The sequence below is a fragment of the Cetorhinus maximus genome, chromosome 8 (genome assembly GCF_964194155.1).
Source record: "Cetorhinus maximus chromosome 8, sCetMax3.hap1.1, whole genome shotgun sequence".
NCBI lineage: Eukaryota > Metazoa > Chordata > Chondrichthyes > Lamniformes > Cetorhinidae > Cetorhinus > Cetorhinus maximus.
In genome coordinates this window covers 20002754-20020076 of record NC_135886.1, presented here as the reverse complement: position 1 = coordinate 20020076, position 17323 = coordinate 20002754, and the positions used below count along the sequence as shown (strand labels likewise).

Here is a 17323-nt window from a genome sequence, read left to right as displayed (position 1 = left end):
AACATGCTTACTGACACTGATTTAAAAATTAGTTTGAGCCCAACACTTCCCCAATGAAAAACATACATGCAAACACAGTTCAATATTTCTACTCAAGAAATAAAATTTGCATTTAGAATCATTCCATCCAACAGGGAGATGCAATGCACTTTTACACTCACTTCGGACTTTTGAAGCGTGGTCACTGTTGTCGTCTGAGTGACCCATGCAGCCATCTCGCATACAGAAAATGTCCCACAAATACTCTGCCAGTGACCTCTGTTGCAAGTTAAAATTGACCCTAGAGTGTTTTATGTCATATTGTTGTGCCTACAGCAAGAGATACAAGACTAGAAACTTGCTGCTTACATTTTAGGGGCATTGATAGTTCAGAATTAAAACTTTTGCTTTTCAAATTGAAGGTTCTGTTCAATTCTTGGCAGAGGAGGAAAGCATTTGAAGGAGACGAGAAGCAAAATAGTTATCATACATTGACTGTGGAAGTAGAAAGTTGAATGGCTGAATGGCCTTCTTTGTTCCAAGCTTTCTGATAAGTTCTAAGTCATTATACATGTAAATTCTCAGTTCTGGCAGGAAGTGCAAACTCCATTGCTTTGTAGAATTTGGTCTACCATTCATCCTCCATTTTTGAAATAATCACCAATGGGATCACACAGCCACAACAGTTGTTAGATAGGAGAACCAAATCCTCAAATTCTACATACAAATCTGTCTTAAATGATATAATACATTTGTCCAGTATAGAGATTGGAGAATGGCAGCAGTGGCAGTGGGAGGGGGGGGGCGGGGGGGTTGTGCTAAAGTTCAATTAACAGCATTGATCCTTTTGGAATTTAAAAGGGTCCATACAATGGCACAAGCATCACTACAAGCGCATGCCCCACACCTGTGAAAACACTGGTTTTGGTGAATTCTTAGGATATCACATTGCATGCAAGAGGGCAAGATGTTTTCTGAGCACTCCACCCCACCCCACCCCCCCTGCATCGAGAGTGAGTAGTCAATATGGTGGATGTTTTTTTTGTAAACTTTTAGCAGTCTAGACCAAACTTTACTGGTGCAAATTGGATCTAGCTATTTCAAACGTATTAGGAGTTTCATCTCTCAGGAGATAACTTCCTTTGAAGACAGAATTTTAGCATCTCAATTCCAGCATTACCACCTCTTGCATTTGCTAACTTCCATGCCCAGGATTTTCCCACAGCTATTCTTGACCTTACTGTTCATTCTGATCAGACACAAATCTGAAGCAGGCTATTTGGTCCTGAGTCGACTCTACCATTCAAGCTAAAGGTTGATTTTCTACCTCTACTCCACCTTACTCCAATATTCCCATATCCCTTAGTATGTAAATTTTATCAACCTCTTATCTTGAGTATACTCAGACTGTGTATCAGCGCTCTCTGGGGTACAGAATGTCAAAGATATACAATCCAATTTTTCATCTCCATCCTAAACAACCAACCGCTAATTTAAGCCTGTGATCCTTAGTTTTGGACAGGGGAAAACATCCTCCCAGCATTTTTTTTCTAAATATTTGCTCATGGGGTGTGGGCGTTGCTGGCTAGGTGATCATTTATTTCCCATCCCTAATTGTCCATAAGAAGCTGGTGTGCAGAGATACCCACCTAAAATTAGCAATTTTAACAGTTAATGGGATTTAGCAAAATCTCCATTGCTATCAATTTCACTTGGAAACACAAGATACTAAAGATTTTTAATATTAAATGTTACAATGGGAAAAAAAATAATAATGTACGCATGATTTCAGAATGTTATTTTGGAAGCAATATGAACAAAGGTGTATACAGTTTCCCCTTCCTTTGATAGGAAGCATGACCCTGAATATCTGAAGAGTGACTTTATATTAAACATGGCATAAGATAAAGAACTCAGTGGTCTCCTTCATACTATGAAGTAGTACACATGAATGTTTAAGGCCACAACTTGAGGAACTTTAAGGCATAGTAAATACTTACCACTAGGAGTAGTAAAATCGATGTCAGCACTTGTGGCTAATGGGAAAGAAAAAAAATGTTCAATTGACTCAACAGAACAGCAACTATAAGAATGCTTCTCAAAGTATGGGCCTGGTATAATGAAAATGCATCTTATGGTACATGAATTCAAAAGAATGTGCATACCAATAGTAATAGAGCCAATTACAGTGTGTGCGAAGCAATAATATTGTTAATCACCAACTCAAGGGAAAGAATTACCATAAATAAAAAATCCACAAACCATGGGCCATCCGCATGAAAAGGCTAAGTAAGGGCAGTGCTCTGCTTATAACGTATTTTGCGTTCTTGCAACAAATGTAATGAACTATGTTTATCTGAGTGGTGGGTTGGAAAAGTTTGTTTTTAAAAGTAGGACATAACCTGAAACAGTTAGAGAACAATTGCTGTAAAATAAACATTCCATGCTTACTTACTCCTGTAAGATGTTTACTTGTTTTTGGAGAGTCATGGCTGGTGTCTAAAAGCATATCTCATGACCGCATAACAAAGGGAAGGGCAGTTAAACACTGTCAGGCACGTACCCACATTTGCTTTATGGTATATCCAATGTTTGATGCCTCAAAAAAATTAGCGGTTCAGGTCACTCAAGGACTGATGTGCAAAATGAAGTGTTCAGACCATTTAGTTTGAGGGAGTTCGCTATCCTCAAAGCTGCCTTTCAACAACACCCCAAAAAAATCAGGGAGGCAAAGATATTCCATGGCCAGAATTTTCTGTTTGGTGTGCGGGGGCGGGCCCCGCATACCGACGCACAAAATGGCGCACGGTGACGTTGGGCATGCGTCCCAACATCACTGCACGTCATTCCGATCTTCCATTCGGCGAGCACGCACCGGAGTCAGTTGCTTGCCCACCAAACTGTTAACTAATTAACCTAATTATCAGGGCTGCCCATCCAATATTAAGGTTGGCGGGCAGAAGAAGAGCCCAGCGGGCCTTCGCATTTTTCATGAAACCTCATCCAGGGGCGGGATGAGGTTTCATGAACGTTTTATTAACTGAATAAAAATTTGCATGAAAATTCAAACATGTCCCAGTTCAAGTGACACTGTCACATGAGGGAACATGTCTGAATATTTTTTTTCCCCAAAGTTTCATTGTGATCTTAATCTCCGAGGCAGCTCCACGCCTCGGGAATTTCTGCACTCTTTCGCATGCATGCGCGAAAAAGCACAGGCCCGGACTCTCTCTCTCCTCCCGTTTAACCTGAAGTGATTTAACTGTATCCTCAAAGTACTATATACACTTAGCTATATTCACTTTATTAAATACTGCAGATACTTGACTGTTAAACATCTGAGGAATAGACAGAGCATCTAGATCAGAAATAACTGCACCTTCCAAGAGCGGTATGTCTATTTGAAGTACAGTAAGGACTACTGCACAAAGTATTCCAAGGATAATCTGAACTTGTAGAAAAGTTGGGTATGATAATAATTAGTTTGTAGTTTGGTTATGGTAAGTCACATAACTAGGTCCCTGGTAAAATTGTGTAAAGTAACTGCAAGATTCCATACAATTAGTCAGAACTAGCTTAATCTTTTTAACTTATAGTATTATAAATATGTAACTATCTTTGGCTTTAAGTTTAGAATCAAATTCTATAATCAGTTTTTGTAGCTTAGTTTTTGTGACTTGTACTCTTTATGAACCTGTGATGTATTGGGCTGTATCTTGTATCTGTACATGTTACCTTAAGTTTAACACAACTGTCATCTTTAAGTACAGATTTTTATACATATTTATGTAGACTTTATGCAATTTCTGTAAGACTATGCACCATTCTGTACTTTTGCTTTATTTTTAGTTATCTGCCTGTGCTTTGTACATGTTAAGAATTATATAAGACACCTAGACGTCAATTAAACATTTGGGTTCTGAGCCTAAATGTTAATCAATTGTGCTCTTAACTCGAATAATCAAATACTGAAACTAAAAGCAGACAAATGAAACAATAGGAAAGGTTATGCATAATTAATACAATTAGATAACCATCCACCACCCAAACCAAATCAGAAACTGATTGGGCACCACTCGAGCCAACCAAAATCCAAAAACAGGACAAGTCATGCACATGGGTTACAATTTGGAAAGAGTTAAAAAGCAACAGCTTTGAGCTAACAGGCATGCTGAATCTGAAGACTGTTTTCCAGCTAGAGCAGAAGATCACAACACTCCAGAGATAAAAAGAGAAGACCATGTGTTGCTTCATGCCCTAGGCTCAATTGGGAAGCAAGAACCTTGTTAAGCTAGTAAAATTGCTGCCTAGCTTTGTTAAGTATCAATTTTGTTGCCTGTTTCCTGAGTTACATCACTAGATTTGTCTCCTATTGTCTGAATGGTAGTCTCAAAAGAACAAATTAAGATTGAGTAAGTGGATTTAGAGTTTAAACACCCCCAAAAACTAGTCTAACCACTGCATTGTAAAGCCTCACCTGGAACCTGGGAGGTTTATAACACACTTTTCTAGCCATACAACCAAATCATTTACTTTATAATTGTTTCCTATATTGCAAATATTGACTGTGACAGATATGTCACTTAAAAGTTCCTTGAACAAATCGTTTGTGATACACACACGCTGTTCATTCTTTCTGCTGACAGGCAATATCCTGCATTTGTAAGTAATAATTATCATGACATTTCTCACTAGTCCCAAGTCCTTTAGCAAAAATGTAAAAGTATCTATACCTGTTGCCCTATTTAAATATCAACTGTTAATTGTATACCCTTACAATCAGTTTCTGCATCAGGTAACTTATTTTGTTAAATAAAGGTCCGAAACACTGAGTTGAGGTACGACACTTCGCCCAACAGGCGCTACTATACTTAAGATACACACACACAGGTTTACATTTGATCAGCAGTCATGTGGCAACTTAAAAAGGTTCAAGAGAGTTCTGCCCTTTCTACAATATTCCCAAAATTCAAAAAATCTGTTAAACAGTTTTCAAATTGTAAACCCACATTGGCAGTCTCCAAGGAATCCATTATTTTAAACTTACAATTGATGCTACCTGAATGAATTTACAATTGGCTTGACCATTTGAATTTCCAGGACAATTTTAATCTCCAGGCTCTTATAATTACCATGTTTGTTCATCATTATTTCTACATAATTTTTCTTGTAGAAAGTGAATGTTCTGTATCCCATAAACATGTTGAAAGCCAGTGCCCTACAGGTTTCTTCCATAATCTCTTTCCACACACAAGGATGTAGTTATCTGGCCCACAAATGCATCTTCAATCCACTTCACTTTCCAAGTAATTTTTTGTGCCCATCTCAAAATCCTACAGGGGGCTGTGCCTACACAATTATTGTGGTGCCACCTAGGTATGATGAACTTGCCGCACTCTATTCTCTCAGGTCCAACCCTGACTTTGTCATCAAACCCGCTGACAAGGGTGGTGCTGTCATTGTCTGGCGCACTGACCTCTACCTCACAGAGGCTGAACGTCAACGCACAGACACTTCCTTCTACCTCCCCCTGGACCATGACCCCACCACTGAACATCAAGCCATTGTTTCCAGGACTGTCACTAACCTCATCTCCTCTGGAGATCTTCCCTCCACAGCTTCCAACCTTGGATGGCCCGCTTCCTGCCCCACGGAACTCATTTTTTGCTATCTTGACTCCATTCTCTCTCTCCTTGTCCAGTCTCTTCCCGCCTACATCCGCGATTCCTCTAACGCCCTACATCATGCCTGTCTCTTTCTGGGGTATGTGGAACATTCCTTGTTCCAGTTCTACTCAGGCCCCCTCCCACAACTCTTTCTCCGGTACATCAAGGACTGTTTCGGTGCCGCTTCATGCTCTTGTCTGGATTTGGAAAAATTTATTAATTTTGCTTCCAATTTCTACCCCTCTATCATTTTCACATGGTCCATCACTGACACTTCCCTTCCCTTCCTTGGCCTCTCTGTCTCAATTTCTGGTGATAGACTGTCCACCAATATTCATTACAAGTCTACCGACTCCCACAGTTACCTCGACTACACCTCCTCACACCCTGCTTCCTGTAAGGACTCCATCCCATTCTCTCAGTTCCTTCGCCTCCGTTGCATCTGTTCTGATGATGCCACTTTCCAAAATAGTTCCTCTGACATGTCTTCCTTCTTCCTTAACCACGGTGGTTGGCAGGGCCCTCAACCGTGTCCGGCCCATCTCCCATGCATCCGCCCTCGCACCTTCCTCTCCCTCCCAGAACTATGATAGGGTCCCCCTTGACCTCACTTGTCACCCCACCAGCCTCCGCGTTCAAAGGATCATCTTCCGCCATTTCCGCCAACTCCAGCATGATGCCACCACCAAACACATCTTCCCTTCACTCCCCTGGCAGCTTTCCGCAGGGATAGTTCCCTCTGGTACACCCAGGTCCACTCCTCCATCACCCCCTACACCTCAACCCCCTCCCACAGCACCTTCCCATGCAACCGCAGAAGGTGCAACACCTGCCCCTTTACTTACCCCCTCCTCACCGTCCAAGGGCCCAAACACTCCTTTCAAGTGAAGCAGCATTTCACTTGCACTTCCCTCAATTTAGTCTACTGCATTCGCTGCTCCCAATGCGGTCTCCTCAACATTGGAGAGGCCAAACGCAGACTGGGTGACCCCTTTGCGGAACACCTTCGGTCTGTCCGCAAGCATGACCCACACCTCCCTGTTGCTTGCCATTTCAACACACCACCCTGTTCTCATGCCCACATGTCCACCCTTGGCCTGCTGCAATGTTCCACTGAAGCTCAACGCAAACTTGAGGAACAGCACCTCATCTTCCGACTAGGCACTTTACAGCCTTCCAGACTTAATATTGAGTTCAACAATTTCAGACCATGAACTCTCTCCTCCATCCCCATCCCCACCCCCTTTCCGATCCCCCTTTTTCCAATAATTTATAATTTAAAAAAATATATTTTTTTCTTTTCCCACCTATTTTTAAATTTATTTCAATCTATTGTTTTATCTCCAACTTTTAGACCATTTGGATCCCTTCCCCCACCCCACCCCCACGAGGACCATCTGCCACTAGCATGTCCTGCTTAATGTCCCCATTAGCACATTCCTTAGATAATATCATCACCGTCAACACCCCTTTGTCCTTTTGTCTATGACATCTTTGGCAATCTCTTCTTTGCCTCCACCTATCACTGGCCCCCTATCCAGCTCTACCTGTCCCACCCCCCTCAACCAGCTTATATTTCACCTCATTTCTCTATTTCCTTAATTCTGATGAAGAGTCATACGGACTGAAAACGTCAACTGTGTTCCTCTCCGCAGATGCTGTCAGACCTTCTTTGTTTTTCCATGTATTTTTGTTTTTGTTTCAGATTTCCAGTATCCGCAGTATTTTGCTTTTATTTAAGAAAGGTTGATGGCAGGTCATCAACATACATGTGGAAGCAGCAACAACACAAGACAGTTGAGGGCCATTGTGCAGATGAGAAATGGAGGGCACCAAGGATAGATCCCTAGCTGGTACCAGAGTTAATAGTGCAGGACAGACAAGGGAAGCCATTGCAGCAATTCTACAATTATCATTAAAGAGAGAATAATGAAACCAGCATGAGTGCAGTCCCACCCAGCTGGACAACAAATGCTGTGTTAGGGGGTGGTGTAGTTAACCATGTTAAATGGTTGCAGACAGGTCAAGAAGGATGGCCTGGTTGGAACAAGTTGTGGAAGGTATAGCCAGCTAGGAAGAATGCACTTCAGGGAAGCTGCATCACCTCTTCTTAAGTTTTCCATCAAGGCCATGATAATAATCCAATCCTCCACAATGAGATCATGGATGGCAAGGGCCTTGTTCATAAGGGAGCGGACAATCTGTAGGAGCTGTGAAGAGCGATGGTGATAGCAGATCCACTGGCATTGTGTGGGGTGGTGAAAGGAGGAGATTATCCTACAGTGGGGTACACTGGGCAGGAAGCACCATGCATTGATGGAGTTAGAAAATACAATGCCATTTAGGACTCTGTCTGACTTGGATAGGCAACATCTCTGGCTCCAATTGAATGCTGCAATGGAGTGTAGAGGGCTTTTGGGGAATTCTGGATAGATGAACAATTAATACCACTAACAACATCAATTGTAAATTCAAAGAAAACCATTCTATTGATAATACTGCAAATGATTAAACCAGTAGCTTTTAGTGTAACTGGACAATAAACCTGTGATATGTTCAAACTTCTCATTCTGCAGGAAAGTTGACAATTCTGAACAATAGTTCTATACCTTGACATCTTGGTGGATCCTTCGTCCACTCTCCATTTGCTCCACAGGTGATGGTGGCTTCACCAATCAGTGAGTAGTTCTTATTACAGCGATACCTTGCTACACTTCCAAATGTCCAGAACTCTCCAGACGGTGATGAAACTGTCCCATTACTAATAGAGGGAAGATCGGGACATGTGACAACTAGGGAAAAATGAAATTCAGTCAGACTATCAAATCAAATGTCTCAGTAGCAAAGCATTCTAGTTCACCAACACAAATAGGTATTTTCACTTCTTTTCCACTTGCCAATAACTCAATGGACAACCAATATTATGTAAAGATAAAAGCAAAAAACTGCAGATGCTGGAAATCCAAAACAAATACAAAAATACCTGGAAAAACTCAGCAGGTCTGACAGCATCTGCGGAGAGGAACACAGTTAACGTTTCGAGTCCGTATGACTCTTCAACAGAACTAAGGAAAAATAGAAAAGAGGTGAAATATAAGCTGGTTTAAGTTGGGGGGGAGGGACATGTAAAGCTGGATAGAGGGCCAGTGATAGGTGCAGATAATCAAAAGATGTCATAGACAAAAGGACAAAGAGGTGTTGAAGCTGGTGATATTATCTAAGGAATGTGATAATAAAGGTACAGATAGCCCTAGTGGGGGTGGGGTGTGGGGAAGGGATTGAAATAGGCTAAAAGGCAGAGATAAAACAATGGATCGAAATACATTTAAAAATAATGGAAATAGGTGGGAAAAGAAAAATCTATATAAATTATTGGAAAAAAGGGGGATCAGAAAGCATACCCATAAAGAGACAGGCATAACTGGGGCCCATGCGGGTACCCATAGCCACACCTTTTATTTGGAGGAAGTGAGAGGAGTTTAAGGAGAAATTGTTCAATGTGAGAACAAGTTCAGCCAGACGGAGGAGAGTAGTGGTGGATGGGGATTGTTCGGGCCTCTGTTTGAGAAAGAAATGGAGAGCGATCAGACCATCCCAGTGGGGGATGGAGGTGTAAAGGGATTGGACGTCCATGGTGAAGAGGAGGCCAAGGAACTGGAAATTGTTGATGTGACATAAGGTGTCAGAGGAATCACGGACGTAGGTGGGAAGGGACTGGAAAAGGGAAGAGAGAATGGAGTCAAGATAGCAAGAAATGAGTTCCGTGGGGCAGGGACAGGCTGACACGATCGGTCTGCCGGGACAGTCCTGTTTGTGGATTTTGGGTAGGAGGACGAAGCGGGCCGTCCAAGGTTGGGAGACTATGAGGTTGGAAGCTATGGAATGAAGATCTCCAGAGGAGATGAGGTCAGTAACAGTCCTGGAAACAATGGCTTGATGTTCAATGGTGGGGTCATGGTCCAGGGGGAGGTAGGAGGAAGTGTCTGTGAGTTGACGCTCAGCCTCTGCGAGGTAGAGGTCAGTGCGCCAGACAACAACAGCACCACGCTTGTCAGCAGTTTTGATGACAATGTCAGGGTTGGACCTGAGAGAACGGAGTGCAGCAAGTTCAGAGAGACATGTTAGAGTGGGTGAGAGGAGCAGAGAAGTTGAGACGACTGATGTCACGCTGACAGTTCTCAATGAAAAGATCAAGAGAAGGTAAGAATCCAGAGGGAAGGGGTCCAGGTGGAGGGAGAATATTGAAGGCGGGTAAAAGGATCCGTTGAACGGGGAGAGGACTCCTGCCCAAAGAAGTGAGCACGGAGACGAAGGTGGCGGAAGAAAAGTTCAGCATCGTGCCGAGCCCGAAATTCATTGAGATGAGGGCGCAGGGGTCTGAAACTAAGTCCTTTGCTGAGCACTGAACGTTCAGCATCCGAGAGGGGAAGCTCAGGGGGTATGGTGAATACACGGCCGGGGCTGGGATTGGAAGGTGGGATGGGGACAGAAGGACAGGCAGGGGTGGAGGGTCCTGGATGGGTGTTGGTGTGATGAGTTGTTGGAGCTAATATTATGTAGATTGGTTATTGAGGGTGGGGGTGGCAGCAGGGGGTTATGAGGGAATTCCAGTTGCTTTTACATTGATGTGATTTCATTTCATATTTGAGATCATTGGATGTGAACCATCTATATTCCGCTAAAGCAAAGGAGGAAGATCAAAACAAATCTTTTTCATGAAAGCTTTTTCCACAGCAAATTAGAGTATCTAAACCAACAGCCAAGACAGACTGATGCCTAACAGCAACTGAATATTTTAGACATGGCCCTTCATCAGTTCTCTCATGTGCTGATTAACGTACCATCCATTTTCAGCACTCTCTCCTAATTTGAGTTGAACAAAATACCCGACAATTGTGAAATTTGAACATTTTGATCACGAGAAAATTAGCCTCTGAGACACAATAGGATATTTGAATGTCAAAGAAATTCCTCATTGGAATTTCCAGTGGTAACTGCACTACTCTGTAGCAGGGAAGGTGTCAGAACTGTGCAAATGCAAACAACCTGGAACTCATTAAAAGTTATATGACTGAATCCAGGTGATAAGTTTCCTACATCAAAATGCATCAGGTTTAATTTGGTTTGTGTAGCTTCTAAATTCAAGAGGTATAATTCAGTAGTTGCCAAAAGGTTACTGCAAAACTCTTGCTTACACAGTATTTCTAATACTTGAAGAATGTTTTTACTTCTTGTTCCACTCCAGCCAATAATCACTGTGGTATTCAATGACCCTTGAAAGACTGCTCTTGCAGAAGAGATTAGTAAGGAAGCAGAGTCCATATGATAGCAGAGACTGAATAACAGTTAAGGTACTAGCTTGATTAGTTGAATGGTTGTTTCTTCAGGTTAAGAATGAAGTGTCAAAAATCAAAGTATTACTTATATTGCTGTAGCATAGTTCAATCCTTGGGCACAGAAAAAAACCAAGGCAACCATTCTATGCCACTTAGAACTCCGAACTTACGTTCACACGTTGGAATCTGGCCATCCCAACCATCAGCTGTACATAACCGGTAGTCCCTACCAATCATGTTATATCTGGAAAAGAAAAAGAAATCAAGAAACTGCTGCAGTAATATAAAAAATTACCTAATATCAAAAATGAAACCGATTTCTTCTGACACACCACCTGTTCTAAAGGTGATATGAATTAGGATTTATAATGGTAAATAACATTTTAATTCATTAGCAGTGGAGCAGAGTGAAAAGCAAAATAACTTGCATGGTCACTACAGAACTCCAGCTGGGCCATCAGCAGCCTACGTCCCAAGCACATCACCCCTCCCCCGCACCCCCCAACAAAACCTTCTACTTTTCTGCCTCAATCCCTTCACCTTTCAGTCAACTTCTTTGATCAAACTCTTTGTCAGCTGCCCCAATATCCCCTTTCCTTATTTGGCTCAGATATAACTTTTGCCTGGTAATGCTCCTGTGAAGCACCATGGGAATGTTTTATTACAACGGGTGCTAAATGAATGAGCATTGATGTTGCTGGTTTTGTGAAAGAAATCATGTTTGACAGATGTTCTTGAGCATGCAACAGGCAGCGTAAAGGGGAGTCAGTTTATGTTGTGTATCTATATTTCCTAAAGGCATAAAGTGGCTCAGTTTCCTGCAGAAGAACTCATAACATTGGAGGTGATATCTTAGCATAGATAGAGAATTGGCTAACTGACTTGAAACATGCAGGTTATATGGGTCATTTTCAGGTTGGCAAAATGTAACCAGTGGGGTGCCACAGGGATCAGTGCTGGGGTCAACTATTTACAACCTATATTAATGACTTGGATGAAGGGACAAAGTGTATTGTAGCTAAATTTGCTGAAGATACAAGATAAGCAGGAAAACCTTTGAGAACGATACAAAAAATCTGCAAAGGAATAGTGATAGGTTAATTGAGTGGGCAAAAAAATTGGCAGATGAACTATAATCTGGAAATGTGAGGTTGTCCACTTTTGTGGAAAAAAAGTAGAATGCTAAAGAGAGAGAGACTGCAGAGTACAAGGATGTCCTTGTACATGAATCACAAAAAAATCACTTACCCTGCAGGTACAGCAAGCAATGAGGAAGGCAAATGAAATGTTGGCCTTTATTGCAAGGGCAATGGAGCATAGAAATGGGGAGACCATACCTGGAGTACTGCATACAGCTTTGGACTCCATACTTATGAAGCATATGCTTTCATTCCAAGCAGTTCAGAGAAGGTTCACTAGGCTGATTCTTTGGATGAAAAGAGTTGTCTTAGGAGGAAAGGTTGAGCAGGTTGGACCTACACTCATTGGAATTTAGAAGAATGAGAGGTAATCTTATTGAAAGAAGATTCTGAAGGGACTCGAAAGGGGAGATGCTGGGAGGATGTGTCCCCTTATAAGGGAATCTAGAACTAAGGTTGGAGTTTCAAATTCGGACATCTCATTTAAGACAGATGAAGAGGAACTTCTGATCCGCAATCAATGGAATTCTCTGCTCCAGAGAGCAGTGGAGACAGAGTCATTGAATATATTCAAAGCGGAGGCCAACTGATTGTCCAGGGAGTCAAGGGTGATGCTGGCAGGCAGGAAAGTGGAGTTAACACTTCAATTCAAACAGATCAGCCACAATCTTATCAAATGGCACAGCAGGCTCAATGGGCTACTCCTCCTATTACTCATGATCTTATGCCGGATTTTGGCAGCTTATCATGGGAAGAGTTTTCATGCATCTTGACTCAGTTGAACAGTAGTATTAAATATTTTAAGGAAGTAAGCACCAAGTTTCAATTCTGAACCCTCAGATTATGTACTTCCTTTGAATAAATTGTCATGGTATCTAGCTGATGGGATTTGGACACTCAATTCAGTTGTTATTGGGTGAAAATATAAGCACATTAACTTTCCATATTGTAAAATAATAAGACAACCAAGTTATAGAACAGGAAAAATTATTCAAAGGCAACGCAGGAAATCATCACCAGAAATAAACTGAGCAAGTGGTTTCCTTCTTGGGGAAGTTACCACGACAGACCTCAACTTAAAATCTGAACAAAATATAATCTTTTACAACAGAGTGAACAACCTCATTCAGTGATTGATAAACTGGACACTTACCCTTCATCGCAATAAAAAGTAACTCTACTTCCAAAAGTGGTATTTGGTGCAATATAATATCCATTCTGCATCTCTCCAGGATTGCCACAGTTTTTTGCTAGAAAAAAAAGATGTTAAAATACACCACATCCTCTCATGGGGTTTTGAATGCAATTCACAGTTTAACTTTATGAAAACCACTGCATGGGTTAGCTCCAATTCTTCTAGGATTTATATTCAAGTTTTCACAGCAATGGAAATTAAAGAATCTGTCCAATGATACAAAATTTGATAATGTCATGACTTTGCTTTCAATGTAAGCCCAAGGCAATCTCATAAAGAATGTGTTTTACCAGTCAATCCAAACTCAATGAATGATCCTGCTTTATTTTAATAATGGTTATATCTATTAAGGCCATGGTAGAATATGGCCAGATTAATAAAGAAAATCGCAGATGCGCAGAAGTTCAGCAATTTCCTTGGCAAATTTGTGATCAAGACAGGTAAAGAAATTTAGATAGCCTCTCATCACTTTACATGTGAAGCACTTTGGGTGTTTGTGAGCAATGACGTACTCTGATGTGCAGTCACTGTTATTTAAGTAAATAAGGCAATCATTCTGCACACTGAAAGCTCCCACAGCAGCAATGAGATGAGTGGCTGGTGAATCCATTTATAATGAAGGAAATGTGTTGGCCAGGACACTGACAAAAACAATTTCAACATGAAAACAAACTATTGGAAACATTGAATAGGTCTGACAGCACATGTGGTGAGAGAAACAAATGTAATGTTTCAGGTTGAAGTGCAACCCTAGGTTATTTGCTTGCATCCTGCTGTGAAAGGTGAACATGAAACATTGACTCAGTCAACAAAGCCAGCCACTGCCCAGTTCAGCAGTTCTGGTCTACAATTCAACACAAAGAATGAGAGGTTGCATATATCTTTATGGACAACAGCAAGAACTGTGCATCAGTCAGATCTCCATCACAGCCCAATGGCACTGTTCAGGCACTAGCATCTTTCCCACTTACACAGGCTGCTCTGCTTTTGCTTCGCCCATGAACAACTGGGTGAATTACCTGGCTTACACTCTTGCCAATTCTTAACAGCACAGCATAAACCTGCCATGTGGAGGTCATCTCCAGGGGCAATCATAACACTCCATATTGCACCATGATTAGGGTTGACTATGCAAATCACAATTTTTCAGTGACTGTTGTAGTATTTGAGAGCTGGCCACACCCAGGTGTACATGCTGATAAGTGCTTCACATTCTCTACACTCAGTCGAAGTCTTAAGACACTATTAAGAAACTATTAGAAACATTGAACAGGTCTGACAGCACCCGTGGCGAGAGAAACAAATTTAATAGGCAGAATTTTCTGCCAGTTGGGCAGGCGGGCCCGACCCAATCTCCGGCAGGTGGGGAGACGATTCCTGCCGGAGAAGCGGGCCCCGCCACCATTTTACGTGGACGGGCCAATTAACACACGCCCAGAGTGACGTCCAGCGGGAAGCACTATGTGCTTCCTGTGCGGCCGAGGGGGGATTCCCCAAAAGCAAGAGTGCGCTCTTTCGCGCATGTGCACAAAAGATCGCACATCTCCCTGATGCTAAGTGCTGCCTCAGGGAGATCGCTTCCACGTTGAAAAATATAAAAAATTAAGAAAAGAAAATTACCGAACGCCGCCCCCCCCATCATGTGACAATGTCACATGTGATGGAACATGTTCATAATTTACATAATAACTTTGTTAAACCGTTTAAAACCCTGCATGAAACCTCATCCCGCCGCTGGATGAGGTTTCATGTTTTTTCTAGTTGCCGTTGGGGCTCCTGGCCTGCCTGCCAAACTTAAGGTTGGACGGGCAGGTCCTTTAACTGCTTAATTGATCCATTGATCAATTGAGGCCATTGACAGGTTGGCGGGCGCGCAGCTGATTTTGCTGAGCCGCCGCCTTCCTGAAAATTTTAATGGGATGCGGTGATGTCGGGAATTCAGCCCGACGTCATCCTACGTCAATTTACGCGTCGGCGAGTGGGCCCCGCCCCCCCAAAGTTAAAATCCTGCCCCCTATTTCTGATACTCAGTAATTAACCTAGCTTCTGTTCCAATTTCAGAAGCAACAAAAAAGAAAATTAATCATTTCACCTCACTGCTGCTCAACCTTGATTAACGAATGACAACAGATTCTAATATAGCCAGTTCAGCGAGAAATATACTATTGACATACATCTGGATATGGTTGGATTTTAATAGGGTCATGAAGAAAGGGAAGACAGGCGAGGAACAGGAGGAGCACAAATTTACCTAAAGGTTAACACCCTTCTTGGTGACTAAAGAAATGACCTATCATGGAATAACCAGCAATTTCATGATGGCAAAGACATCCAAAAATATATATCCAGTTTCAATTGTTAGCAGGCTTTTTGTTTGATTACTCATTGATAGCGTGCAAACATAAGACGTACAAAAGACTTGGTTTTCAAATAACAGCGTCCAATACTCTGGTGTCATTAGCACCCAGCGTAGAACACAAGTGGTTCCCATTACTGATCAATATCCAGCGATCCTTGTTGAGATTTTTACTGCATATTGGGTTAGAAATGATTCAAGCCAAACTATGGTGCCGCCTACATTTGAGGCACTCACCGTCACTCAGACTCACATACAAGAATGGTCACTTGGCTTAGTACCAAAAAACTGCCTGTCTCTACAGAAATGAAACCCAGCACAAGTCGTTTCCTTTGAGAGAAAACGGATCAAGGGAAAAAAAGTGAGGGCAAGGGAAGAGGGGAAATAAAATTGCTCATTACTTACGTTCACAAACAGCCCGCAATGGTGACCAAGTTGAATTTGTCCTGCAGGTAACAAGTCTTGAACCCCCTTCCTGAAACACGTAACCTCGGTAACATCTGTAACTAACTTTAGTACCCACAGGAAAGGTGGTCAGAGAAATATATTTATCATCTGGAGTGCCATTTTCCAATATTGGAGGCTTGCCACAGTCACCTTTTAAAAAAAAAACATCAAGTTCATAGTTTCAACAAGTCTCTTCCAGGTCAAGGTCACATGTGGAAGGTATCTCCAAATCTAAACTACCTCAGGTCTTTCAGTCTAATACTAGCATTTGATCTTTTAAACTTGCATTTTGATTTTCTGACCAGTGTCAAATTCATTGATTTTTTTCTTAGCCACCTTCCTTCTTCATAATGGCATTCCCTTCTACAAATGAGTCCAAATTTACGATTCGCAAGGACCAAAAATAAAACAAGTATGAAATACAAATGACGGTGGCGATGTCCAATACAAGCACTCAAAAACAAATTTAAGAACTTCCTGTGAACACCAAATTACTCATTTAAAAAAGTGAAAAGATGATTTCCAAAAGATAGTTTCCCAGGAACTCAGCCAGGGAAAGAGAGAGAAACAGAATGGGGAATTTTAATCTTACATACAAGATGGAATCCAGGTGCACAGCAATTAAAATTGCCCTGCAGGCTTGCTCAGATGCAGAGCTCAGTTCATTTGGTCATTTAATTTAACCTGGTCTTTTGCACAGGTGGAAAAGGACACTTTTCTACAACTGCCTTGCTAGTTTCTGAGATTTATCCCAATTCTATCAGGAACTGACTGCAAATTTAACTGGCAATCTGAGCCAGAAATCTAGTGTGGTATTCTTGGCAGGTACAGTTGTGAGAAGATCCTTTGGGGCTAGAAGTGACCAAACAGGAAAGTTTCAAAGTGGGCTTTGGGAAAAAAAATGTTTTTAGGAGGCCAGGAGACATGCTCCATTGGACACATAAGAAATGATCCCATGCTTTTAGGTGATCTCTTCCTGATCAACATACACTTGCAGAATCCTAAACATAAGACACAATACTGGCAATTTTAGTCCTGGCCAGCTGCCACCTAACATTTGATCTCTCAGGGGACAGCTATTACCCTCCAAGTTTTGACAAAGAAAGAAAGCAAGTGTCTTTCTTAATCCAAATTTTCACCTGGGAGGCAAATCTTATCCAGGGTAGGATGTGAGCGGATGACCTTTGAACAAGCCACAGTTTGCA

The 17323-nt window shown here is 41.8% G+C and overlaps 1 protein-coding gene across 1 annotated transcript in view; it reads right to left on the bottom strand.

The window, feature by feature from the left end:
* The window catches only part of LOC144684071 (complement component receptor 1-like protein), a 49091-nt gene that overhangs the window by 29570 nt on the left and 2198 nt on the right, over positions 1 to 17323 (bottom strand). Inside the window, exons 3-6 of the mRNA XM_078547786.1 lie at positions 16077 to 16268; positions 13274 to 13370; positions 11152 to 11225; positions 8255 to 8437 (exon numbers count right to left, since the gene is read on the bottom strand). Coding sequence (XP_078403912.1) covers positions 8255 to 8437; positions 11152 to 11225; positions 13274 to 13370; positions 16077 to 16268 — 546 coding nt within the window. The remainder of the gene's footprint in view (positions 1 to 8254; positions 8438 to 11151; positions 11226 to 13273; positions 13371 to 16076; positions 16269 to 17323) is intronic.